Source organism: Miscanthus floridulus, chromosome 2, assembly GCF_019320115.1.
Source record: "Miscanthus floridulus cultivar M001 chromosome 2, ASM1932011v1, whole genome shotgun sequence".
Taxonomy (NCBI): Eukaryota; Viridiplantae; Streptophyta; class Magnoliopsida; order Poales; family Poaceae; genus Miscanthus; species Miscanthus floridulus.
The window spans coordinates 154,682,812-154,708,702 of NC_089581.1; the positions used below are offsets into that span (position 1 = coordinate 154,682,812).

Sequence of the window (25,891 nt, forward strand, 5' to 3'; positions counted from 1 at the left end):
AACAGCCCCTATGTATGTAAAGAAGAGTGCTCATGCACGCCCACGCTGTCCGGACGACGTGTGCATGTACAGGCAGTACAGCCCAGGCTCAAAGCTAGGCGCAAGGGAAAACCAGTCCTTGATGCGCATGGGCCGTTCGAGGTGCGAATTGGTTGTTACGCGAACTCAGGAGGCTATTTGCAGTCTAGCCCGGAGCCTGATGCAGCACAACGTTACCTCTAAACGGTGCAAGGAAGCCTTGATTAGGAGCCAACAGGCAAAACCATGCACAGGAAGGTTGTGCGCAAATTGCATGTAGCGCCATAACAAGTTTGCCTTGCAGAACGAAGCTGAACCATTTGGCTTGCGGAGTCAAACGATTGCCTTGCAGAGCGAGTTTGGCACCAATGTAGCACCATAACAAAGGCAAGTGAATCGCAATAAGAATAGTAAATGTGAATCCCATAAATCAAGAGATATGAAATACTATTTGGCAGCTAATCTAGCCAACAGATCAAAATTCACGTCTAGAATTGTCTGACCGACAAACCAAGTAGTCAGCTACAGAACGCCTTTTCATAGGTTTGTCAGCAAGCCTCAGCACCTCCTTGAATGTTGCTCACCTCTTCATCCTAATTGATGTTTGACACCTCTATCGAAACTAGCACAACAGTCCATATCCAAGAAACTGATGCCTCGGCCCAGTCCTTACCTCCGCACAAGGGACACGACTGCTTTTAAATAGTGAAACTTGCAAACAGAAACTCCTTGATGTCAGAATTTTTCCTGGCTGGAGAAGGAAATCGCCTCAGGTCAATTTGGCAACTTCATCCTTCCATAATCAATATATCTACAGCTACATAATTGTTCTGACACGCGGTAACAGGAAAGAGGAAAAAATTCAGGCACTTGCCATGAAGAGTAACTTCCAGACGAACAGTTAGGTATGATATTATTTGGTCTCTGGTAGTAGCCCAATGCTGCCCTCAAGCTTGGCGCCAGCATGCTGTTGTCACTATGCATCCACAGGAGAGCCTACACAACATTAGTGTCATTAGCTAAAATGAAGTCACAAATCATTTCATAGGTAGGATACACAATTGATAGTATCAGTGGCGGAGCTTGCTCAGATTACAAGGGACACAGCAATGCAATAACCAAGTTGCTAATCAACTAATTGACTTCTAATATATTGTTTATACAAAAAGTACACAAATCAAGGGTGGCCATGCCCCTTTTAGTCCTAAGAAAGCTCTGCCCCTGGATAGAATCAACTGTAATCCAGAAACAGAACATTCATGACTGGGAACCTCAGCCTAACAAGACTAATGATCATTAACAGAGTGACTAGGCAATGCAAAAATAGGTCTTTATTTTTCCAGATGATTAACATCTTTGATGGAGAAATTAACAAATTTCCCAGTTCCAGATGGCATACTGCTAGACTTCTTCATGTGGCACTTTCAGTAAAATTATGAGAACTGTTGTGTAGAACTAGTTCTTTGTGCCTCAGCGGACCCAACTTTTCATGTAAATAGCAAAAGCTAATTGTGCATATGTACTTGTCACTCCTTGCTGATTAAATCCACTTGTAGCTACAGCATTGCACTAGAGCAAGAAAATCAAACATCTATGATATTACAAACTGCAAATTTCACAAACAATACAATGTAGAGAGAATTCCATGTGGCATCAAAAAAAGTTGCTCTCCCATCTCTACCACAAAAGAAGTGCCCATCGGATTCAAAGACCAATTTGCCTATGTAATTCAAAGACCAATTTGCCTATGTGCTGTAGGTTGCTATTAGATTTCGTTTCCCCCAACCGCAGCAGCCCCAGCTAGCGCGAGTGCCCGTCGGCTATCTCTTCTCCGTCCATGCCAGGATGTGGTCACCCGCTGCTGCGGCGCATGAATCCCCCATCCTGGTCAGCGCCTCCTTGCCCCTGCTGCTCGCTCTGCCAACCACAGCCAGGAGGAAGCTTTCACGGGCTGGCAAAGGGGAGGTCGTGATAAAGAGGACGCGGGGGGGGGGGGGGGGGGGGGGGGGGGGGGGGGGGGGGGGGGGTGAGCTGCTCACGCTTCCGTCCCTACAGATGACTGCCTCTGCCCAATGATGGCGCACCCACAGGGCCACAAGGTCTCTCTGTTCACCTGTGGTCTACAGGCACGACAGCGGCGAGGTGGCACTGGCATCTGCTTGATTTCTGATCATCAGTGCTACAACAAGCACTCCTGCCTCTATTGTTAGGTTGGTTTTGGATGTTGTTAGATTAGCTGCAGACTGCGGGGTTTCTCATAAGATCTTGTTTGTTGTTTTGGTACAAAGGAGTTGTAATCAATAAATTATGGTGGTCTTTGGGAGTTGGGGTGAAAGATATAAGCTTATCCTGCTAATGTTGTTCCAACAAGAAGCTTTTGCGGAATTGTGAGCTTCTGGTAATGTAGGGAGGCTTTTACCTGTGTACCCTTAAAAAAGATGCCACACTCCTGCATACTCCTCAAAAGTTGGTCGTCACCTACATGCCCTCGCTCGAACTTTTCTTTTCCCTCACGCCATTCCGTCGGCATTTGCTCCTAACGGTTGGTAACGGCTCTGGAGAATGACTCAGTTGCCCTTGGGCTTGTATGGGCGTCTGAACTTTTTCGTTTCCCCTGTGCCATTGCCAGGCCAATTGGCTTTGGCGCCAGAGACGCCGCTGTGAATCTCTTTTGGTGGGTGCCCTGAGGACGGCTCGCGTTCCCCTGACTTGAGTGAGCTCCAACCAACGCAGAAAATGAGGCCACTGGAAGCAGACAGACGACGAGCCCCGTCCCCACGGGATGCAACGCAGACCAAAACAAAACGCAAAAAATGGCAACGCGGCGTCTCTGGCGCCAAAGCCAATTGGCTTTCGAGGGAGGCTCAGCACTAGCAGCCATGCTGCCGCACCTCGCCTTGCTTCTCTTCCTCGGCCTCGGCGTTCATCTCCCTGTCGAGCAGCACGTTGCTGGCCTTGATGTCCCGGTGCACCACCACCTGCTCCCAGTCCTCGTGGAGGTACAGCAGGCCGGACGCGACGCCCTTGAGGATGCGGAACCTCTGCCCCCAGCCAAGCGCGATCTTGCTCTGGTCGTAGAGGTACTTGTCGAGGCTGCCGTTGGGCATGTAGTCGTAGACCAGCAGCAGCTCGCCCTTGCGCCGGCAGTAGCCGAGCAGCTGCACGAGGTTGCGGTGCCGGAGGCGGCCGATGCTGACGACCTCGGCCACGAACTCCCGCATCCCCTGCCTCGACCCGTGCGCCACCTTCGTCACCGCGACCTCCATCTTGGACGCCAGCACGCCCCGGTACACCCTGCCGAAGCCGCCGATGCCCAGCAGCCGCCTGTCGCTGAACCCGTCGGTGGCGTGGAAGAGATCCTTGTAGGAGAACCTGTGCGGCACGAACGAGGCCTCCCACTCCTTGACCTCCGCGTACATGCGCCGCCTCCGCAGGAACGCGAAGAAGGCGGCAGCCACCGCGAAGACGAGCACCGCGGACGCTATCGGCAGCACGATCTCCAGCGTCTTGGACCTCGGCTTCGGGAACGTGACCGACAGGGTGGGCAGGGCGGAGACGTTCATCGCCGGGGCGGCGCCGTTCATCTTGAAGCTCCAGCCCAGCACGTAGTGCCGGCAAAAGAGGATGCCAGTGGCCGACGAGAAGCCGACGTAGGCGGTGTCGTCGATGACGGAGGAGAGGTTGACGGTGGTGGAGAGCAGGGGCCTCTTGGGCCGGGCAGCCGCCTCCAGGGGAGCCATGGTGACATTGACCTGCATGGTCTGGCCGTCGAAGTCCACCCACACCTGCATCGCCTTTCGGCTCACCAGGCTCATGTTCCTGAACGCGCCGGTGGCGTCGTCGTAGTAGCCGGCGTTGTCGGCGTCGACGGAGTTGAGCCCGTTCACGTCGACCCCGACGTGGTTGCCGCTCATGTCGTTGAACTCGGAGTTGAGGATGGTGTCGAACTCGACGGCGAACAGGTGGTTGGTGGCGTTGCCGTTGGTGGTGGAGCTGACGAGCCCCGTGAACTGGCCCGGCAGCGCGGAGGTGAAGTTGCTGCTCTTGGCGACCACAAACGCCATGCCGTGGCTGCTGAGGTCCTCGTACGCGCCGATGATGCCGATGACGAAGGCCGTGGAGAAGGACTGCATCGCCGTGGCCGTGCCGTTGGGCGCGCGGCGGAACCGCAGCGGCGCCGGGTAGAAGGCGTGGCCTTGAGCTGACTGGTGCCGTTGGTGAGCATGAGCAGCCCATCCGGCATGACCGTCGCCATCCCGTCGAAGCTGAGGTTCACGCCCTTGAAGCCGTCGAAGACGAACTGCTCGTCGGCGGCCGACGCCGCAGGCAGGAGCAGGAGCCCGCCGAGGCCGAGGAAGAGAAGCAAGGTGAGGTGCGGCAGCATGGCTGCTAGTGCTGAGCCTCCCTCGAAAGCCAATTGGCTTTGGCGCCAGAGACGCCGCGTTGCCATTTTTTGCGTTTTGTTTTGGTCTGTGTTGCATCCCGTGGGGACGGGGCTCGTCGTTTGTCTGCTTCCAGTGGCCTCATTTTCTGCGGTGGTTGGAGCTCACTCAAGTCAGGGAAACACGAGCCGTCCTCAGGGCACCCACCAAAAGAGATTCACAGCGGCGTCTCTGGCGCCAAAGCCAATTGGCCTGGCAATGGCACAGGGGAAACGAAAAAGTTCAGACGCCCATACAAGCCCAAGGGCAACTGAGTCATTCTCCAGAGCCGTTGCCCACCGTTAGGAGCAAATGCCGACGGAATGGCGTGAGGGAAAAGAAAAGTTCGAGTGAGGGCATGTAGGTGACGACCAACTTTTGAGGGATACGCAGGAGTGTGGCATCTTTTTTAAGGGTACACAGGTAAAAGCCTCTAATGTAGGAGTGCTAATTTCTAGTAGTCTTGATTTGTAGTAGTTGCTTTCAATCATGTTGGTCTTTACTACAGAGAAAAGCAGCATCAGTGCTTTAACGATGAGTGGCATCGAAGGGAAACGAAATCTAGCAGGAAGCTACAGCACACAGGGGCAAATTGGTCTTTTCCTGTCACAGTTAACGCCCAAGTTAGCAAAAACAGACAGCAGTGGTAGTAGATGTAAAAAAACTTGAATTGTGGTAGCAGAAGGGTAACACACTTTCTGTGGTAGAGATGGGAGAGCAATTTTTTTTTATGGCACACAGGGAATTCTCTCATAAATATATGTAGCACAATCCACAAATGCATAAGCAATGTGATTCAACAATTGTGTGGAGCAAGTAAATCAGCAGGAAAAAAACTGAAACAAGATTAACTGACCTCAGAGCTGCTGGAAGCAAAATGGCTTTCACTATCACATTTTGTTTGGCCCCATAAATTTGTTTTTTCTCTCAGCAGGTTTCAGAATTTGGAACGAACACATCAAAGTTTCATCGACACTCATCATCGCACCAGCATTATCAAATTCACCACAATAATTGGGGGCCGAGAATATGGTGACAAGCTGTCTGTCAGCAAAGAATTCATACCCATCCTCGACAACCTGACATCACATCACATGCAATATAAACACCTTCAATTTCGAGTTAACTGAGAAATAAAAAGATCAGAACAGAAGCTGCACTAAATAATAAGGTGGTACCTGGTGAGCACGACAAATAAGATCAAGATCATGCTTTTGCAAGAATTCTGAAACCTTGTCGGCACCAAAGGTATATGAGACCCCTCTATCATTCATGCCCCACCCTTGAACATCTTTTCCTGGATCTGACCAAAGCAAGTCACACAGTAGACCTTGATCTGGTACATCGGTTGGACGTTGCAAGTTCTTTATCTCATCCAAGTGTGCTAGATCAGGAGAGAGTCCGCCGTGCATACATAATATTTTATCATCGATAAGAGCAGCCACAGGTAGAGTGTTAAAACATTCTGTGAAGACCTTCCATAGCCGCACATTAAATCGACGCTTGCATTCATCATAAAATCCATATATTCTGTTTATTGAGGCACATTCATGATTGCCCCTCAGAAGAAAAAAGTTCTCAGGGTACTTGATTTTGTAAGCAAGAAGAAGGCATATAGTCTCCAAACTTTGTTTGCCTCGATCAACATAATCACCTAAGAATAGATAATTGGCTTCAGGAGGAAAGCCTCCATATTCAAAAAGCCTTAGAAGATCACTGTATTGACCATGGATGTCACCTGAATACCAAATGACAGGGGAGATTATATTTAGATACTAATATTCAGCTATTCAGTGAAGACAAAGTACACACAATCATAGTCCAAAGCTTGCATCAGTAAAAGTAGAACATATAACAGATTTTATGAGGCAAAGAACAACAATATGAGAATATCAGTGAAGACAAAGGACGCAAAATCACAGCCGAAAGCTTGCATCAGTAAAAATAGAAGCATACAACAGATTTTATGAGGCAAGGAACAACATGAGAATAATAGAGGAAAAACAATTCAGTAGATCAGGAAAAAAAGTGGTAGTTCAGCAATTTGAATGGCAAATGGAACAAGGGGGCAGGAGCTACATTGCTGCTTCAAACACCCACACAGATTATGTGCCTACAACCACGCAAACAGGAGACACAAAACAGTTCCTTGCTACTCAAATGTTCAACGTCACCCTAGTGTAGATACTTGATAATAAAAGCTAATTACATGTGGATCATCCTCAGGCTATCTCCAACAGCACAGACCCAAATCGGAGACCCATTCCATAGTTTGGGTCACGCACAGCAAAAGGGTCACGCACCCAAAACTCGCATTCTCCAACAGCCTACCCAAAAGCCCGTCCCTCTCTCCTCAATCTCTCTCCCCCGCGCCGCCCATTCCCGTCCCTCTCTCCCCTCCCTCCCGGATCCCGCGGTCGCGGGCGAGGAGGACCCCGGATCCCCGCTCCCCTCCTCGCCGCGGTACCCGCCGGCCGCACCTCGAGGCGGACCTCGCCGCGCCGGCTCCTCGTCGCCCGTTCCTGTCCCTCTCTCCCTCTCTACCCCGGCGCCGCCCATCCCTCTCTCCCCTTCCTCGTTGAGCACGGCGCCCCTCCCTCCCGGATCTGGCGGTCGCGGGCGAGGAGGACCCCGGATCCCCGCTCCCCGACGGCCGTGCCCCGCTCCCCGCCTCGACGCGGTACCCACCGGCCGCACCTCAAGGCGGACCTCGCCGCGCCCCGCTCCTACGGGCCCACCACTACAACGCCAGAGATTTGCGTCGGTCTCTCTCGACGACGCAGATTTGGGTTTCGGCAAGCCTCGTATGCAAAATGGGTGAGATGTTTGGGTCTTCTGTTGGAGCGTTGTTTTTGGTAGGCAAAACACTGTGAATGACCTATTTTGCGTTTGGGTCACGGTTTGCATGCTCTGTTGGAGACAGTCTGAGTATGCGAAGTATATGTAAACAGATAAGTATAGCTTTGTATGTGCCATTAAAAAGGGCATAGCCAGCACAGAAAGCTTGCATAAACTCTTGTGCCTGGGGAAGAGAATTTCTATGTAGCCTTACCCTTACCATAGAAACAGAACATTAGTGTAATAATAAGACTGGTGAGCCACCCCAGCCATCCTAAGGAACTTGCAGAAAGAACATAAGGAAAGAGGCACAAGCATACCAGTGCAAGTTAATCAGCAAACAGAATGAACTAAATAGAGGGAAAACCACTCTTTGTCACCATGCCCCCCATGCCTGCAGCTGTTTTTTTTTGCTTCCATGCAAGCACATATATTACTGCCCAATTTCCTCGTTGAAAATATCTCACCAGCATGGTAATGACATATACATCAATCCATATTCAAATTAAAACCCAGGAGAATAAATCAATACTAAACGCTCTAATAAGTCACGTCCATATAGGTACACGCCCACGATTACCCCACTGCTTCACAGAGAAGCGATCGCCAGAATCCCACAATACGTAAGCTGGCGGCGCGACCAGACCAGATCTACTGCCACGGCCGCCCGGAGACGAGAAAGAGGGAGGTAAGGTACGCACCGCAGATCTTGATGGGCGCCTCGAGCTCGAGGAGGTTGGGCTGGCTGAGGAAGATTTCGCGGGAGACGGTGCAGAGCTGGCGGATCTCCGACTCGGAGAGCTGCACCTGCTTCCCGGGGCGCGCGGTCCGCACCTCGAGCAGGCGGCGGATGATGTCGTCGACGAGCGCGGCGTCCATGCCCCCGCCGCCCTGCCCTCCCGCCGCTGGCGCCGCCGCCATCCCCTCCCCCTGGCTGAGCTGGAATGGAGAGAGATAGATCGGTGGAGCTAGGGTTTCGGGCGGCGCGTCGGGAAGGGCGAAGGGGGCGGAGGGACGGAGGAGAGAGGAGGTGGGCGAAGCGGACCGGATAGCTAGATAAACTCTCGCGTCTCGTCGCCTGAGTTGTTTCGATTTTTCGGTCAGTGAACGTCTTTTTTTCCCCGTTTTCTATCGACGTGTGGCGAGGTGCCAACGTGGTGCGCCGTCTACGCGTTCGCTTCGTGCTGACCTGCCCTGGTGTGTCTGCAACTGCGATGTGGCGGACACGCCGAGACGTACGCTCTCCTTCCTCGCATATAAATCTCGCTTTCCGAAAAATATTGATGCTTATACTGTGATATACATAAATAAATAAGTAATTATATTAACAACGGGACTTCTAACGCGATCATCTAGATGACATAGGGTTCATAAATCTATTTAACAATTGTGTCACATATTACAATACGTCTTGGAATCAAACTATATTACTTAGTTATTTCCAAACAACACCCATGCAAATTTTAACCAAATCAAGACTCTTGTCTCTAATTTATCATGTACTGGCTAGAACTTTTGTGCTCGAGGGAGTGAAGCGACGCATGAATCTGGAGTGACGGGACGCATGAATCTGGAGTGACGGATAAAATTTTGAAGGAAGAAAATTTCTCCTTTTAATATTAGAATATTTTGACCTATTTTATTTTTTCCGACATTTACTTCTTTATTATTATTTTGTTTTTCTGTCTCATAATGTAGTCACGTTAAGGCCCTATTTAGTTCTCAAAATTTTTTGCACAGTACTCCTCACATCGAATCTTGCGGCACATGTATGGAGTACTAAATATAGACGAAAAAAAAACTAATTGCATAGTTGGGTGAGAAATCGCGAGACGAAACTTTCAAACATAATTAGTCCATAATTAGACACTAATTGACAAATACAAACGAAAGTGCTACAGTAGTCAAAACCCAAAAAAATTTGCATCTAAACGCGCCCTAAACCAGGGCTGAACGCAAATGGACTGAACTCTATAAAATAAACCAAAATGGATTGAATTTCTATAAATTTTTATTAAAAAATGCAGCACATGTCCTAACTCTTGTAACCGCACCACAACAGTCATTCCCAATCCCATTGGCCATCCATCGCAGCTATCCCAAACCTTTTTTTAAAAAAGCTATCCCAAACGTTATCTCCCTGTCCTCGGCGACGACGGAAACACGGTGAAAAACAAAATCCAGGGAAAGTCCGTCCGTTGTTCCTAGATCTTAAACACCGTTGGAAGAGGTAGGCATCATCCTCACATGTTAGTTTTCTATTTTCCTTATTTTCTATTAAACAAAATCTTTTTATCGTAACAAACAAAATCAGGTGTGTTCAGATTTTTATTTTATTTTTTCGGGGTCCAAGAGGAATCTGGGTTTAGAAGGAGTCTTACATCTTACATGTACGATCACAGATGACGGATGGCTCATATAACACGACGTCTAGATCGAACGGTTATTATAGAAGAGAGCTCTAAAAAACACTCGCTCTTTGATGATAAAATAAGTAATTATATTAATTATAAAATATATTTTTATAATATACCTATTTAAAGATCTAAATGTAAATAATATCTTCTATAAACCTAATCTAACATAAGACTTTTCACTTCTTGTGGAGCAAGATTTACATTTCTTTTGGAACGGAGCCGGCTTATCTTTTTTTTTCTTATTAAATGATCTCTATCCCTATCAGTCCCTCCTTATAATATTGTTTATTACTCTTTTTATTCTAAGCTATAAGGCGTTTTGCCTTTTTTAATATATAATTTTTATTATGTATTTAAATATATATTCCATCTTGATACATAGTAAAATCAATGTCTAGAAAAGTCAAAAAGTCTTATAATTTGAAATGTATTGAGCATTACTTATTAATTATTAGCAAACATGATCATGTGTTAGAGCATCTCCAAGAGTTTTCTAAATCCTTTCCTAATCCTTGGTTTTTAGACAGATGAGAAAAAATTCCTCTCTAACAACTCCTAATCCTCCACTTCGAAAATCCACCCCCGTTGCGCATAACTTTGCGCTGCTCCTCCATCGCGCGAATACGAGTTTCCCGCGCGGTGTCAATCTTCGTGTGCCTTCTTTTACCGTGACGGTCTCCTTCGCACGCTCCTCCATCGCCGTCTCCTTCATCGCCGACGCATACCAGAGAGATCGCTTCTCCATCGCTTGCCGTCTAGCTCCTCGATTGACGCCACTGCAGAACAATTACCTAGCGTTCTAGGTACATATAACAAGTGAATGCACACAAACCTCAGACAAAATAAATTTAGGCCGTATGTCGGATCATCAACCAAGTAATCTTGAAACATCCTTTGGTGATATAACGCGTTGAGTTTGCAGCTAACTCTAAAATTCCGCTAGTCATATTCCTACGTTCCAAACATATATTTCTGTAAAATTCTTGTATTTTTCAATCCTCTGTTTTACACCTTCGCTCCTTCCCTATTTCTCTGTTTTTTCGTTCCTTCCCTGTTTCTCTGTTTTCTCCCATTCCTCAAACAGGCCCTGATCTCCGCTTCCATGGAATTCGAAGGACGGGAAATCCCGACGGCGAATGTCTCCTGCGAGAAGAACCGTGATTCGCGTGGCGGCCCTGTCATCCCGCGGCTCCTCCTCGCCGGTACGGTCTCAGTTGCTAGGCGAATGGCCGGCGGGTCTTGCTGCCATGGCGTCGATGCCAACGGCGGGTTGGCGGCCACGACGGCACCACCGCTCATTTCCCACTTCCCAGACGCCACCGGGATTAATCTTCTTTGGCAAGCGGATACTGCCTGCGGTCGCAAGCGCCTGGGAGCGAACATTTCCATATCAACCCCCCCATTTCCCGCCGCAGGGCATACAAAAAAACGATCAGAAAAGGGGACAGAGCTAATGCGAGCATACATTCCCGTTGACACAAGGAATCTCTGCGCTCTCCTATCTCCCTTTCTTTCCAAATATATTCTTCTCCCCGCGCGCTCGCCGCAAATGCGTCATCCATCAACTGGCAACACCACGGCGAGGGAATTTGATTATAACGAAAGATCGCTCATCGTTGCTTTTGCGCGTTGCAGGAGGAGGACTGGAGGAGGGGGGGCGAGATGCCGTGCCGCCCGCCCTTGGCTCGCTTCACCTTCAATTCTTTTCTTTCTGTCGCGGCCAGCGCCTTCCCACCACGCCGCTTTATTCTCTAAGAACCCCGTCCTCCCTCTTCTCATCCGTCCATTGCAGCTCTTGCTTCTTCTTCTTCTTCTTCTTCCCCTCACCACCCTTCTGCTCATCGTAGACATCGCGATCGCCGTCGTTGATCTTGCCAAGCTCTTGCTTCCGTTCTTTTTTGGTTCAGTTTGTTCAGTGCTCGCCCTGTACGTGTCTGCCCTATATATATGCTGTGTTGGCGCCGGTTGCATAAATGGCCTACTCCTCGCGGTCTTGTGGTCGGTGCAACCACGGTAACAACCACGGTAATCTCTAACTCTCTTTGTTTCTTTCCTAATTTACGGATGTTCTTGTCGCCATCAATACCCTGTCTCTGTTATCCTACTATGTATACTGCTTGTTTTGGCATGTGTAAAATTAAGTTGCCTACCACTCTGTCGTTGTCTGAACAGATTTCTTACCTTCTTGTTTCCTGCCGCTTAATCCGTGTTGACTTAAGACTAAATGGGTATCCTGCTTAGGAAAAAGCAAAATGACCTTTCATCTATCTTTCTCGGTTTCTAAAGCGTACTAGAGGATGCCATGTCAAGGAAACATGGCTACTTTGTGTTCAGTTCTTTTTTTTTCTTCTGAAATGAAGGGCCCGAGTACGTGGTTCATCCTTTTCATGATAGAAATTGATTTGCGGCTTGATTAGTGTGTCGACATTCATCCTTTTCATGATAGAAATTGATTTTGTCACTTGATTAGTGTGTAACATCCAATCACTGACTAACCAATTTCATTAGAGACTGCTATCCACCGAATTTTTTTATATTTTAGTTTTTTTTTTGAAAGTTTCTCATAAATAGACCCCTTGCGGAAAGAATTTAGAAAATAGACCCTTAGCTCGGCGCCATTGGTGCTAGCACCGAGCTAACACGTCTCGGCGCCAGCGTCTCTGGCGCCGAGCTCCTGGGCACGGCAGATGACATGGCAGTGAGCTCGGCGTAGTAGATCTTGGCGCCGAGCTCGGCGCTAGAGTGACTGGCGCCGAGCTCACTGCCATTGAACCCCGGCCAACCTTCTTGCCCGAGCGTTCTGTCTCTTCTTTCTCCTCCCTCTCGGGGTTTTTCTCTCCTCGCTTCACCCTACCTCACGAATCGGCATATTGGACCTTGGAAACTTTGATTTGATCTGTAGATCTTCGAGAACAAGGTATCCTCGCTCCCCTCCTAGTTTTTTTCGCATCGATTCGATATGTATTAGTCGGATTTTTGAACGTAATAATCGTCATCACTTAGGGTTTCATTGTATCCATCAATATATGTATTATACAACCGTAGGATGATGCCAAGGCGTGGAAAAGCTAGCAAACATAGGCACATGTAGTTATGTTATGGGTTCATTGTTGTACATCAAATGAGAAACCTTAGGTTTATGGTTTAATGTTAACTGTTTTGGGTTCTTATAACGAAATTGGTTGTATTGTAGTTATGGTTCTCATTAATATTTATTTGTGATGTTTTGATTTATGTTTATTAAATTACATCCGTTTTATTAGATGCAAGAAATGTTTCGGGAGGAGTTTTTGTGAAAACGGGGTCGTCCTCGAGAATTATACTCCGACACGTCTAGCAAAGATGCCCCCGTCCCTCTTGACCTCCCTGTCCCTAATTATGCCTGTGGTTTTCTGGCCCATATTTTTCAATCGAAACATCCAGACACAGCGGCGCGTTGCTTCTGCACATGCAACAAGCTTATAGAAGGTGAATTGAACGATTGCATTCATGGGCATACCACGTATCCCCAATAGCAACTTATTGAATGACTCCACCATGTTGCTGCACTGAAACTCGTACTTCCATCCACCGACGTCGTGAGCTCTCGTTCATTTCTCCAAATCCCTCATCAAACCCGTGATCCATTATCTACCTTCTGCATTTGATATGGTTCTGACCTGCTCCATTTTTTCCTGAAAGTACTTGTCCTCAAGCTGTCGAGCAGCCTCCTAGAACAAATCAAAGTTATCCTTCACACCATCCTTCCGGAGTAGATTCTCAGCAAGGTGCCGAGTACACCAACGATGGTGCAAAGGTGCATACCCCTCTATCTGCTCTCGCACGACATTAAGTATGCCCTGGTGCCTATCAGATATGACGCCAACCTCCCTGCCAGGCCCAACCACGTGTATCCGGACTAGCCTCAATAATCATCCCCAACTGTCATTGTTCTCCTTCTCAACCAAAGCAAATGCCAAAGGAACCAACTTGTTGTTCGCGTCACAGGATATGACTATAAGAAGTGTGCCCTGGTATTTGCCAATCAAGAACGTCCCATCAATGGAGAAGACAGGACGACAGTGCCTAAAGGCCTCGACACACTGAGGGAAGCACCAGAAGGCACGAAAGAATATCTGTGTCCCATCCTTCCATGCATTAGGTTTTGGGATGTACTCATAATGCATGACTAGATTCACAGCTTTGATTGCATTGAAAAGAACTGACAACTGCTCATACCCATCCTCCCAGTCCCCATATATCATCTTCCATTCTCGCTGCTTAGCCCTCCATGCTTTACCATAAGTTATCACATATCCTCCATACCACGCCTCAACGGTCCTGATAATTGTCCTCACCTTTATGTTGGGTTCTCCTTACAAAATTTCCATCAACCGTTTAGCAATGAGGGTAGATGTCAACTGTCGATGCCTCAGTGTTAGCTCATGGTCAGTACAATTGTGTGGCCCGACAACTTTTGTGATCTTCTATTTTCCGGTTATCTATTATTTCCTTGCACAAACCCTCCATGGGCAGCGTTTTTTGTCACACACAACTGTGTAACGGCGCTCCACATATGAATGCAATACCCTGTAAGGCCTCTTTCGTATCACTGCAAAAGCCTGCAACCACCTCTTCAAAGCAGGGAGGTCATTGAACACACTCCCATTCTCAATTACCATGTTAGGACCGGTCTCAGGAGCTTCTAGGAGCTCATCATCACGTTCTTCTGCAAACACCTGATTGGAATGAGCAAGATCGCTGAACTCATGAACTCTAGGATCACGACGGCCGTGAAAGATACGCCTCATCATCTCAACATCACTCTCCGTCAACTCTCCAACAGGACGATCATCATCAGAATCAAGAGCCCTAGCCATCTCATATGGCTTCGAATCATGCATAATTTCAACACTATTAGAGCCACAGAATCCATCTCCAAAGTGCACTTGTGCATCAACAGGAGGCACATCCACATTCTCAAGAATGTCTCGTGCAACATCAGTAGAGAAATGAGGAAAGAATGAAAGAAATAGATGTAAGGAACGGGGTAAGCTCCCAAAAACCATGCGGTTAAGACACTTACTCGGATGATTCTGTGGCAAAGGGATCTCATAAGGAGGATCTGCCATGGAAACATGAGTCTGACAACCATCTCCAACTACCGCATTGGAGGCAGATTGAGCATCGGGAACCGTAGGTGCAATCTGCGCATGCAGATAAGGTTCTGGAACGGGAGGGTCGATGTGTGCCTGATGATCCATTGCTGGAGTAAACCCATGAGGGATGGGACCAACTAACACCCGACGCACAACCACGTCCAAACATTATAGCTGGCTCTTCATAGCCGATCTCACATAGTTCTCCCACTGATCCGCACAATCAATTGAGATCATTCGCCTGAATATGTTGGAAGGAGAACCTAGGTGCAGTCCACCATCAACTGCAATGCCATCATCTCCAAGGCAATGCAGCTCCTCCCGAGCCCTTACAACCATCTCACTAAATGAAGGCCTATCATTGAATAGCACAGGCACGCTTTGTATGTCAACAAACTTAATATATCCATAGCGATCGCTTTCAACGGTGCCTCCATGATATATGGTGACTAGGTTGTCCATCTAGTTCAAACACGTAACGAAACATATGTCATTTAGTCCAAATTAGACGATAGATAGTACCTAACAAGTACTTTCTAACTACAAACTAAGTAAATAAGATAATAACTACCTATATATATACAGTGTACTCACTAAATAGCTAGATCATATGTAGTTAACTAAATATGTAACTATGTATCTAAGTAGCTATCTAATTATATCTATGTACCTATGTATCTATGTTTCTATCTATCGACATATATATCTCACTAGATCGACATATATATCAACTATCTGAGTCATCACATTAACTAGTAAATAACAAATGCCAACTAAGTAGGTACATTGCATATTCATAATTTTTACCTTTCCAACGATTGATCCGCGGACGTCGATGGGGTCGCAGCGGACGATGGGCATGGGTCAGGCCGACGATCCGGGTCATGGCACGGCCGCCCGCTGTAGGTGGCAGGGTCGACGGTGGCGCGGCCGACGACAGCGGTGGCGCGCGGCGGCCGCGGGATGCCCGGGGCTCGGCGCGACGAGTCCGGCTCGACGGACGCGGAAGGCACGACGGCCGCGGCCGAGGACGGCGGTGGAGGGCGGCAAGGCGGGCCGCGGCCGAGGCCGGCGGTGAAGGCCAAGGCGAGGCTAAGGCGAGGACGGCGGTGGAGGGCGGAGGAGGGCCGTTGGCCGCGACGCTGGCGGCCAGCCACGGGCAACGGCGCGACGCGGAGGGGCGGCGCGGCCGTGGGGCGCGGCGCAGGGTGGCCCGGGGCTCGCGAGCGGGCGCGGGCGCGGCGCGGGCGAGGGCGGCCGGTGGAGGCAAGGGCGCGGGCGACGGCGGAGCTTGGCTCTGCTAGGGCGAGAGAGGCTCAGGGCCCATAGGTATTAAAGGCTCGGCGCCAGTCACTCTGGCGCCGAGCTCGGCGTCAAGATCTACGGCGCCGAGCTCACTGCCATGTCATATACCGTGCCCAGGAGCTCGGCGCCAGAGACGCTGGCGCCGAGACGTGTTAGCTCGGCGCCAGCACTAATGGCGCCGAGCTAAGGGTCTATTTTCTGAATTCTTTCCGTTAGAAATATATTTGTGAGAAACTTTCAGGAAAAATAAAACTAAAATATAAAAAATTCGGTGCTATCCACTAGACTACCGATACATCTTTCCCCTTTTCTGAAAGTTCTCACTTGCCTTCGTCACCATTAAATCGATGACGCAACGAGTCAAACATGGAAGCGTCTATTATGGTGGGCTCGTCCTAGAAAAGTGGGTTCTGTCGGATCAACCTGAGCTCATTGATTGATCCTAACAGCAGGCTAGCTCCACCCACTCGCATCACCTGACGAGCATTTCTAACAGTTACTGTCATGCATACATCAATGTTATTCAGAGGGGAGGAAAAATTGGACTGAAACTGACTCTTATAATCCAGGATTAACTGAGCTCTGACAAGATAGCTTCACTGACCCTGACTGTGTGCCCTGTCAATTGGAGTAGAATATAGAAGGAAGACATCACTTTGATTAGCGCAGCGTAGAGCGGGGGTCCGGACATGCTAACCGAAGCAATTTCGTACGGTGTTGTATCCATGTGTTTGTTGCTCTTGTCCAGTGCAGGTACACATATCTGGCCCTTCTAATTTTAGTATTTGATACATTCAGTCATGCTCCAATTAAGGGACTCATCACATAACAGTGAAAAAGGAAAACAAAAACTAATTTGGCTGAGGGTGATGAATTCCTAATGGTGTACAAGCACAGCTGCTGTATAGATTATTGACTGTTACATTGTATAATGACTCCATTTCCACTACTCCCTCCGTTACAAATTATAAGGCGCTTTCATTTTTTTGGTATATCTGTTTTGCTATGCATCTAAATATAATAATATGATACATAGCAAAATAAATATACCAAAAAAATTGATGTACAAAAAGTCAGTCAAAGCGATTTATAATTTTGAACAGAGGGCTACATATTATCTGACGAAGGGAGTGCAGTAGAAGTGCAATGGTCTAATGCCCTTCACCACAAAAAAAAACGAATTGTTCAAATTTATTTACTCTTGGAGTAGCATAGGAGTACAACAAATTTGCTTATAATAATAAATAAGATATTCATCCTTCCTGCCTACTGTCAACTGATAGGAAAGGTTAGGTGGCAAGTTGCTCTCACTCTCAGCTTTTCGGGTTTAGCCATGTGTGGGATCCTGTATACATTTGGATTGGCCTATCTAATATATCTAATGTTAATGTCGCTGCACACAGAGAGGAGATCCGGTTTCATGAAGTGGCTCTGCAATTTCCTTAAGGGGCCGAAGCCCGGCGAACCGAACCGCCGGCGGCCCCAGGTGACGGCCGGAGAAGAGGAGGACGCGCTATGGCACCAACGACCAGTTAGACCAAAGGTACTACACTGTACTAGTAACTTAGTTCCTCCCTTCTTATACAATTCATCTCTGTCTCCAAACGGCTCTTTGATCTATCTACACAGTGCCGTTTCACATTTTTACATCCAATTCAACTTGCATTTATTTGCAGTACCATCTTAAGCTTTTAGCTTCGAACAAGCAGTTGCTAAAGACTATCTTTCTTTGTTGTTTCCAGAATGATCTACCTAGAAATGACAATGAAGAATTGGACCATGCAATTGCAGAGTCTCTTGCAGAGGATGCCAAACCCCGCAAAGGTACATGGATGAATCAATCTATACATTTTATGTCAGCATGGTATAAATTTCTCTAAATTGTTTCATCCTGGCACCCCGTTGCTGCAAATTCCTGCGCAGAGAAAAACCATAAGGGTGACAACAACGACGAAGATCTTGCAAGAGCCATACAGGACAGTCTCAACATGACCCCCTATGCTCCCTCTCAGGCCCAACCTAGAGGGCACAGGTTAGCCACTCTCACATCACCATTTCATCATACACCTCGTCTCTATTGCACCAAAACAGCTCAATGCCGTCAATGTCGATGCTGCAGGGTATGCGGAGGCTGCAAGCATGAGATAGGACATGGCCATTACTTGAGCTGCATGGGAATTTACTGGCACCCTCAGTGCTTCCGCTGCATCTCCTGCAGTCACCCTATCCGTGAGACCGAGGTAAGCTACTCCCTCCCTTTCAAATTATAAGACGTTTTGACTTTTCTAGATACATTGACATAATATAATCTAAGTTTTAGAATTCTAGGGCATAGCCCGTGTCTTAGGCATTAACCAAGACAAACATCATCCTTTACGGCGTTCAGGTTGAACACACCTTTCCAAACAGTTCAACAACCCGCACCCTGTTCGCTTCTCGTTTCTGTGACTTATAAGCCGGCTGATGCTGTTTTGTTGTGAGATAAAAATACTGTATCATGGCTGATACGATCAAGCGAACAGCCCGCCGAACACAAAAAACATCAAAACTACCAACTAAAAGCTCCAAACCAGCTGAAGAACCGTCAACCACCAAACTAAACCAAGGCTTTCTGCTAGCATGGGCATCAGTCACCAACTTTGTTGGACAGTCTGTTCTTCAACTCCTTTGGGATTTCTCTGGTCTTCCAATTCAGAGCTTCCTGAAACATCAGCTTATCCCACCTATCCTCCACTTGATCTAGCCAGTCAGTCTTGCTGGTCTTGTTGCCAAACATTTTAGCTCCTCCAACTTCACAGAAAATTCCAGCTTCTTCATTTGTGGACAAAGTAAACCCCATTCTTGTAACATAATTGCTAGATTCATGAGAATAGACCTCATGAGTCATGTCTTTCCAAGCTATTCCCTGAAAACAAAGCTTATTTCTCAGTTTTCAAAGCCCCCATAGGGCTGCAGCACAGAACATGTTGCACACAAGAATTTATTGTTACTAAGCCACAGCTAACCAATAGACAAAAAATCCATACCAAGCCTTCTATCAAAAAGTTCAGAAATATATGCCCAAAGTTGTTGAGCTAATAACTGTTGTAACACTCCTTTAAATTATTTATAAAATCATAACTGTGGGGATCCCCCCCCCCCCACACACAGTATTTTGCGTCAAAAAAAAAGTTGTTGAGCTAATACCTAGAAAATGTATCTAGAAAAGCCAAAACGTCTTATAATTTGGAATAGAAGGAGTATGTTGCATTTCTTTCATTGTGGAAGTGTGTTTCAGTGTCATCAGGGATGATCGTATCCATTATTGTTTCTTCCTGGTTATCAGAGATGATATCCATTATTATTTCTTCCTGTTTTCCAGTTCACCTTGCTGGGTACAGATCCATACCACAAGTTGTGCTACAAGGAGCTGCATCATCCAAAATGTGACGTCTGCCTTCAGTTTGTAAGGCTTCCTCTGGAACCCGAATGATCTGCACTGCAGACTGATAAACTGCATGTGCATTAGTATTTCTACAGTTTGTCAGTGCAAGAAACTTATTCTTTTTGTGTTTCTGCAGATCCCAACGAACAGGAGTGGCTTGATAGAGTACCGAGCCCATCCATTCTGGGGCCAAAACTATTGCCCTTTGCATGAGCATGACAGGACGCCACGTTGCTGCAGCTGTGAGAAAATGGAGGTACAAATACTAGAGAAAAGTGGTCGCAGTCTGATTACTTGTTTTCAAACTAGGCTATCCATTACCTGATTATATTCAAAGGCATTTTTCACCATAATTTTTTCGGTTGTAATTCTGCAGCCAAGGAACACAAAGTATATGTCATTGGGAGACGGCCGCAGCCTGTGCATGGAATGCCTGGGATCTGCAGTCATGGACACCGGTGAATGCCAGCCCCTGTACCATTCTATCAGAGACTACTATGAGGGGATGAACATGAAACTGGACCAGCAGATACCCATGCTCTTGGTTGAACGGCAAGCGCTTAACGAAGCCATGGAAGGAGAGAGTAGAGTGAGTATTTCTTCTGGCTTTTTTCCTGCAAAATGTGCGGCCTTCGGAAACACTAACGTTCATCACATCTGCATTATCCAGGGCCCACACCACATGCCTGAAACAAGGGGCCTATGTCTGTCGGAGGAGCAGACTGTGAGCAGTGTAAGTTCAACTCAAACTTTGACGGTTGCTAGGATGGTTAACCACAATGTGGCTATACAATAATCCTAATAAGATAGTCTTATCTGGTTATCTCATTGTGATGAACTGAAAAGAAGCTCTTAAGTTCAGACTGCTCGTTTCGATTAGCATGGCAGTCGAAGAAACCGACAGATTCTGCCCTTTTGACTGTGCATTATTCCTGCAGATACTTAGGAGGCCCAGAATTGGTGGAAACCGATTACTAGACATGAGAACTCAGCCACAAAAGCTGACTAGGAGATGTGAAGTTACTGCAATACTTGTCTTGTATGGCCTCCCCAGGTGAGGCAATTTACGCCTGATTCAGATACTGCGGTTCTTTCACATTCTATGGCTAGTGCGTCATGACGTCATCTGTGTCACAACGCTATTGCAGGCTACTAACAGGCTCCATCCTCGCCCATGAGCTGATGCACGGGTGGTTGCGCCTCAAAGGTACATGGATGAACAAATTTACTCAACTGAACATTCATAGCTTCATTTTTTCTTCTTTATGAAATTGATTGAAAAAATATTTTCAAAAGCTCTGAATCGTACTTTTCAGGTTACCGAAACCTAAACGCGGAGGTTGAAGAAGGTATATGCCAGGTCATGTCTTACCTGTGGCTGGAATCAGAGATTCTTCCGTCATCCTCAAGGCACGCGCAGCCTTCATCATCTTATGCCTCGTCCTCCTCTTCGTCTTATCCACTAACATCGTCCAAGAAAGGGAGAATATCTCATACTGAGAAGAAGCTGGGCGAGTTCTTCATGCACCAGATTGCCAATGACACATCAACGGCCTATGGTGACGGTTTCAGAACTGCGTATGCTGCCGTCAACAAGTATGGCCTTCGCCAAACACTGAACCATATACGCCTAACAGGAGGCTTCCCTGTATAATAAGAGAGGGGGAAAAAAGACAATGTCCATGCCGGACGCAACACAAAGATCATATGGATATCAAAGGTTACAGACATATTGAGATGAAGTTGGCTATGGAAGCATAGTGATTCAGTTTCGGTGACCTTGAGTTTTCAAAGAGGTCCTGTCGGAGTAAATCAGAAAAGGAGCTGTATTTGCTCGAATTAATAGGAATTGGCGATGCCCAAGTGTAATAAGATCGCCCAAAAGCACTGATGTAATGCACTGTTACTCACACTAATATAATGATGAAGTGTATACTCATGCGTGTGCAGGTTTAATTGTTTATTCTTTTTTTTTGAAACCTTAATTGTTTATTCTTGATTGCATGTAACGTAAGCAAGAGCTAAGCAGCAAGAAAATACCGTGAGCAGAACTACAACCTGACTAGAAGCACCCAGCATACGAATACCCCTAACAACAAATGAGGTAAAGACAAATCATTCCCTTAATAAATAAACAGTGGGGCTGAGCTAACATTACCAATAATACCGCATACACCAAAGGAATGCAAGTTTTGCCTTCTCTTGGGTCATTGGATCAATCCTGAACTCATCAAAATAAACAATTTGGATTCCAAAGCAAGAAAAAAGGAAACGAAAGGAATGCAAGTTTTGCCCTTTTTGGGTCATTGGATCAATCCCGAACTCACCAAAACAATCAATCTGGATTCCAAAGCAAGAAAAAAAAAAGTGAACAAAACGAAGTGGCCCAGTACTAGCCAATGGGTTCCCATTCACAAAATGATGGGCAAACATTTGCAACGAAAATCTTGTTAACATCAAAGTTCCCAAACTGATTTACAAGAAACAGATCCATGGTCAATATCAGGATAAACATATATCAAGGCTATTCACAGTTCTCTTGCCACCATTAATCAACCTTGCTATAACATTGGTGAAATTGGAGACCATATCTCACAGGTATGAAGATCATCAGGCTTGACAACAGCTTCATGTACCATTACAATGTGAAAGTTGTGAAGATACACAAAATGATGGTGAGGTGAAAAGAAACTCTTTTTGGAAGATCTATGGCATCTTTCATGGTGCACTACATAAAGATCTGTAACCATATAACACAAACTGCAAAACTTAGCACATCCTAAACCCTAACACTACATGCTCATATTTCTCCCACTCTAATCAGCCTCAAATGTTATTCTGACACCATATATCAAAATTGCGGAGCATGACAGAACCGCATAGATCTAATCATCAGATTCCAGTCCTGTGAGGATGGCCTTAAGCATCTCATATGTCATAAATACGATGCCAACACCAGGAACCACTTTGCAGTACTCAGGCAAGATTCCTCTATACAGGCCTCTAAAACCCTCCGTGCGAACAATATGTCCGAAGGTTCCAAAAAGTCCTGTCTGGTAGACACGAGCCCTCCCGGCTGCTCCTTCCAACTGCATGCGACGTCTCACAAGATCCAATGGGAATGTAACTGGAAAAACATGAACACCAAATAATCATTGTGTGCTTAACTAAATTTACAAACTTTAGCAGGCCATTAGTAATTAAAAGGCAGCATTCATGAAAAGGCAGCATTTATTAAAAGGCAGCATTAACTAAATTTACAACCTTCAAAAAAGAAGCGTGTTACAGTGAAGAAAAAAACTGACTGATTAAAAGGCAGCATTCATGAAATTCAATGTAAGGGGGAAAAGATACCAAGTAACCCAATTAAAATGAAAAGGCTGTGAAAGTGGAAGATTTAATAGGCACACAAATCATTTACTAAACAACTCCTTACAAAGTAATGAGGAATTTTCTAGTCAAACGAAGGGGGTTCTCGTTCACACTTTTCTATTGAACAGTAACAACAATCCAGGTCCTCAATCACTCACAAGTTGACGATGCAATTCCTGAAAGACTTCCGCAAGCCAAACTGATTAGGACAGGGGAATCACATGGCCTGATTGGAAGATCAAATGTCAATACAAGTAAAACTATTACAAAGCACAAGGATAAGACTTTGATACCATATGTCCATATGTAACATGAAATTCAAAATTACCTCTCTACTTGCCAATGGGAACGTAAAGTTTCATACACAGAGAAGCTTACTGCAATGCTGGGGCCCACACCCTGAGATTTATAGAATCATCAGAGAATGTAAGTACATAACAAAATGAATGATGCAAATAAGCAGGAAAAAAGGAAATTCTCATACTAGTAAAGTGGCACCAAGACCCTTGTACAATCCCCTGACACCCTCATCTCTACAGATTGCATAAAGAGCATGAGATATGCCCCTGTAGTAGGCAGTATTTGTCTACAACCATTCAGTGGGGAAAAATATCAGTCATCGGTGCTGCAAAACCTAGCTTAACAATGTGAAACTTTGTTAAATTGTTAGTTTAGTCTAGTTCAAATGCTTAAAGCATGCTCAATAAAAACATCCCCAATGTCTTCTAGGTGCTTAAGCAATGCAAAAGGTGGTTTGACGGGAATGCAGGTTGGTATGGACAGATATGTTGTTCAGTCTAGTTGTAACCAACTTCTGTCCATGTTTGACATTTTTCTACCAAATTTTGGCCACCAAATTCATAGACCAGGATTTAGCCAACCCAAAATGAACTAAGTTATCAAATTAGAAGACTACCAATCCAAATTTTGGCACGAACAAATGGGGGCCAAAATTATTCAAAGTAACCAGATTTTGGTTTGGCTAACTTGGGCACATATGGGCACCAAACCAAACACACCCTGATTGAATTGCAAGCACCTATTTGCCCACACCAAACAGTGATAAGTATATGGCTAAATCATAAAACTCAAACTATTCTTTTTTTTGGGGGTAGGCAAAAACTTACAGGAAAAAGCACAGGCTGTAACTTCACTCCAGTTAAAACGGTGACTATAACCTTCTACAAGGAAATTAACTCGTGTACCGACATATCAAGTGAATGACAATCTTACCAATCAAATTTATTTTACACCTAAACATTTTAGAATAGTTTTTACAGAACTTTATCCAGCACTGGTAACAGTATCTTACCTGAGCAGCAAGACGTGTTCGCACCAAGTCCAGTGGATACGTCATCGAAGCTGCAGTGATTCCTGATAAACCACCACCTAGCAATCTAACACCAACGTCTGCACCGAATCCACCATTCTTCTCAAGACCCGGTAGCATCTGAAGCAACTGCACATCCGAAATAATAAAGCTAAATTACTCCCATACCATCAGTGGGAGAGATGACCATTCAGAATTTTATCCAAAAAGCCCTGCACTTACATTCTTGTATCTCTCATAGGCATAGAAACTAATTGAAGAGTAAGGCAATCGGTGGGCAATGGTAACAAGGTTCCCTTTCCAGAAAGCCCGAAAACCTTCTTCATAGACAATGCGGGATGCTTCACGCCATATGCTAGTATTGCGCATTGTAGCCACATCTGAGTGCATTCCTTGTACCTGCACGCACAATTCATAAATTTCACTAAAGCCACACAATCATATTGCGAAAGAGTAGAACAATAAGACTAATCCACACTATAAAGGATTTCTCTGGCAAAATCAGCAAAGCAACTATGTGATCACCATTCCTTTGAACAGCTAACCAAGTTGTCTGTTGCCAAAGCAAAATGCAATAATACATTATGGTTACTAGTTCTCGCGAATTCTAGTAGGATTGCAGCCAATTCATTCAAAAACAGATGCGACGTACTCCGTGGCTTAGTTATAAAGACCCGAGGAAATATTAGCCGACTCTGCTATTTACACACGAGGTCGCACTCTGAGCATTTGAGCAGCCTAGCGAGCAGAACTGCAGAAGCAAGACCGCCCTCCCTTGGGAGTCCAGACGCACCTGGAAGAGGATGGTAAGGCGTGCGAGCGGGGCGGTGCAGGTCTTGCTGACTGCGCCGGCGACGCCGCCGGCGAAGAGGAGGGGCACAGTCCCGAGCTGCGGCTGGTGGTGCTGCAGCTGCGCCTGCGCCTGCTGTTGCTGCGTCGTGTACCTCCGCGCGGCGGCCGCGGCGGCGCCGCTGCCGTCCATCGTGGCGGCGGCCATCCCCACCCTCGCCTCAGTCTGCATCCGCCTCCCCCCTCTCGTCGTGCCGCCACTCCAACCGCCTCTAGGGCCTGGGCCCTAGAGCCTAGCGGAAGCGAACAGGCGCAGATCAGCGAGCGGGACGAATGCGTGAGGAGCACGCGGGCATTAAACCCTAGCAGAGTTGGGAGCAGATTCGGAGTGCACAGATGGGCAGAGAGGGCTTAGGGTTTGGGGGAATTTTCTATTTTTTCATGCGCCGGAGGTCGGCGGCCGCGAATAAAGACACGGCATGGATGGGTCGGGTAAAAGCCATGGCCAAAATGAGAAACTGATTTGGAAAGAAAGAGACGCTTCCAGCAAGCTTTCCTCACATCGAATCAGCATCTTGTCTTCATTTCATTTTCAAAAAATCTTAAATACATACCCCTACTACTAAGTGGTTGGCTTTATTTCATTTTCAAAAATCTTAAATAAATACTCATAGTGATTGGTTCTGTTTTTTCATAAGAGAAGCTTTAGTAATTTCAAAATTATTAACACCAAATTAATATAAAGTTTCGGCGAGCACGAACAAAATTCAGACAAGAAATTAATAGAAAGTCCTTAAAATACTGTTGACCTACATAACTAAATGCGTTCTTCTAAAATA

General features: G+C 46.4%; 3 protein-coding genes and 1 pseudogene across 8 annotated transcripts; 1 reads left to right on the forward strand and 3 right to left on the reverse strand.

The window, feature by feature from the left end:
* Window positions 1-730: 730 nt before the first annotated feature.
* Window positions 731-8,360, reverse strand: LOC136533926 (serine/threonine-protein phosphatase PP1-like). Of its 2 annotated transcripts, XR_010778631.1 has the most exons (5): window positions 7,979-8,360; window positions 5,618-6,177; window positions 5,296-5,518; window positions 893-1,014; window positions 731-769 (listed from the first exon to the last, which is right to left on the reverse strand). XR_010778631.1 is itself a non-coding variant. In XM_066526449.1 (4 exons), exons 1-3 carry the CDS (start codon window positions 8,196-8,198, stop codon window positions 5,330-5,332), a joined length of 969 nt encoding a protein of 322 aa, XP_066382546.1. In that variant the 5' UTR covers window positions 8,199-8,360; the 3' UTR covers window positions 731-1,014; window positions 5,296-5,329. The 2 variants fall into 2 exon arrangements, 1 of the variants encoding a protein (XP_066382546.1); XM_066526449.1 differs by having other exon boundaries at window positions 731-1,014.
* On the reverse strand, window positions 2,863-4,288 carry LOC136533939 (L-type lectin-domain containing receptor kinase SIT2-like; annotated as a pseudogene).
* A 2,953-nt stretch (window positions 8,361-11,313) lies between the features above and the next one.
* LOC136533897 (LIM domain-containing protein HDR3-like) lies at window positions 11,314-21,497 on the forward strand. Of its 3 annotated transcripts, none has more exons than XM_066526425.1 (12): window positions 11,314-11,719; window positions 17,541-17,680; window positions 17,880-17,961; window positions 18,061-18,169; window positions 18,257-18,377; window positions 19,499-19,582; window positions 19,698-19,817; window positions 19,938-20,150; window positions 20,232-20,294; window positions 20,500-20,615; window positions 20,710-20,768; window positions 20,878-21,497. In XM_066526425.1, exons 1-12 carry the CDS (start codon window positions 11,668-11,670, stop codon window positions 21,213-21,215), a joined length of 1,497 nt encoding a protein of 498 aa, XP_066382522.1. In that variant the 5' UTR covers window positions 11,314-11,667; the 3' UTR covers window positions 21,216-21,497. The 3 variants fall into 3 exon arrangements, with proteins under 3 accessions (XP_066382522.1, XP_066382530.1, XP_066382520.1); XM_066526433.1 differs by having other exon boundaries at window positions 11,315-11,707; XM_066526423.1 differs by lacking the exon at window positions 11,314-11,719 and adding an exon at window positions 16,787-16,890.
* A 484-nt stretch (window positions 21,498-21,981) lies between these two features.
* Window positions 21,982-25,568, reverse strand: LOC136540189 (uncharacterized). Of its 3 annotated transcripts, none has more exons than XM_066532196.1 (7): window positions 25,057-25,567; window positions 24,486-24,662; window positions 24,246-24,392; window positions 23,418-23,519; window positions 23,262-23,332; window positions 23,092-23,159; window positions 21,983-22,688 (listed from the first exon to the last, which is right to left on the reverse strand). In XM_066532196.1, exons 1-7 carry the CDS (start codon window positions 25,282-25,284, stop codon window positions 22,447-22,449), a joined length of 1,035 nt encoding a protein of 344 aa, XP_066388293.1. In that variant the 5' UTR covers window positions 25,285-25,567; the 3' UTR covers window positions 21,983-22,446. The 3 variants fall into 3 exon arrangements, 2 of the variants coding, with proteins under 2 accessions (XP_066388294.1, XP_066388293.1); XR_010779899.1 differs by having other exon boundaries at window positions 22,573-22,688; window positions 22,998-23,159; window positions 25,057-25,568; XM_066532197.1 differs by lacking the exon at window positions 23,418-23,519 and having other exon boundaries at window positions 21,982-22,688.
* Window positions 25,569-25,891: the final 323 nt, after the last annotated feature.

What these genes read in the sequence shown, in the direction of transcription:
- LOC136533897 (XM_066526423.1), top strand. Translation starts at nt 16,827, where the DNA reads ATGCTAACCGAAGCAATTTCGTACGGTGTTGTATCCATGTGTTTGTTG. An exon ending in GTGACGTCTGCCTTCAGTTT is followed by an intron (nt 19,583 to 19,697) that starts GTAAGGCTTCCT and finishes GTGTTTCTGCAG; the next exon opens with ATCCCAACGAACAGGAGTGG. An exon ending in CCATGGAAGGAGAGAGTAGA is followed by an intron (nt 20,151 to 20,231) that starts GTGAGTATTTCT and finishes TGCATTATCCAG; the next exon opens with GGCCCACACCACATGCCTGA.
- LOC136540189 (XM_066532196.1), bottom strand. Translation starts at nt 25,284, where the DNA reads ATGCAGACTGAGGCGAGGGTGGGGATGGCCGCCGCCACGATGGACGGC. An exon ending in GAACACGTCTTGCTGCTCAG is followed by an intron (nt 23,520 to 24,245) that starts GTAAGATACTGT and finishes GAATGGTTGTAG; the next exon opens with ACAAATACTGCCTACTACAG. An exon ending in TCCCATTGGCAAGTAGAGAG is followed by an intron (nt 23,160 to 23,261) that starts GTAATTTTGAAT and finishes TCTTCCAATCAG; the next exon opens with GCCATGTGATTCCCCTGTCC.
- LOC136533926 (XM_066526449.1), bottom strand. Translation starts at nt 8,198, where the DNA reads ATGGCGGCGGCGCCAGCGGCGGGAGGGCAGGGCGGCGGGGGCATGGAC. An exon ending in GGCGCCCATCAAGATCTGCG is followed by an intron (nt 6,178 to 7,978) that starts GTGCGTACCTTA and finishes TTTGGTATTCAG; the next exon opens with GTGACATCCATGGTCAATAC. An exon ending in TTATTTGTCGTGCTCACCAG is followed by an intron (nt 5,519 to 5,617) that starts GTACCACCTTAT and finishes ATGTGATGTCAG; the next exon opens with GTTGTCGAGGATGGGTATGA.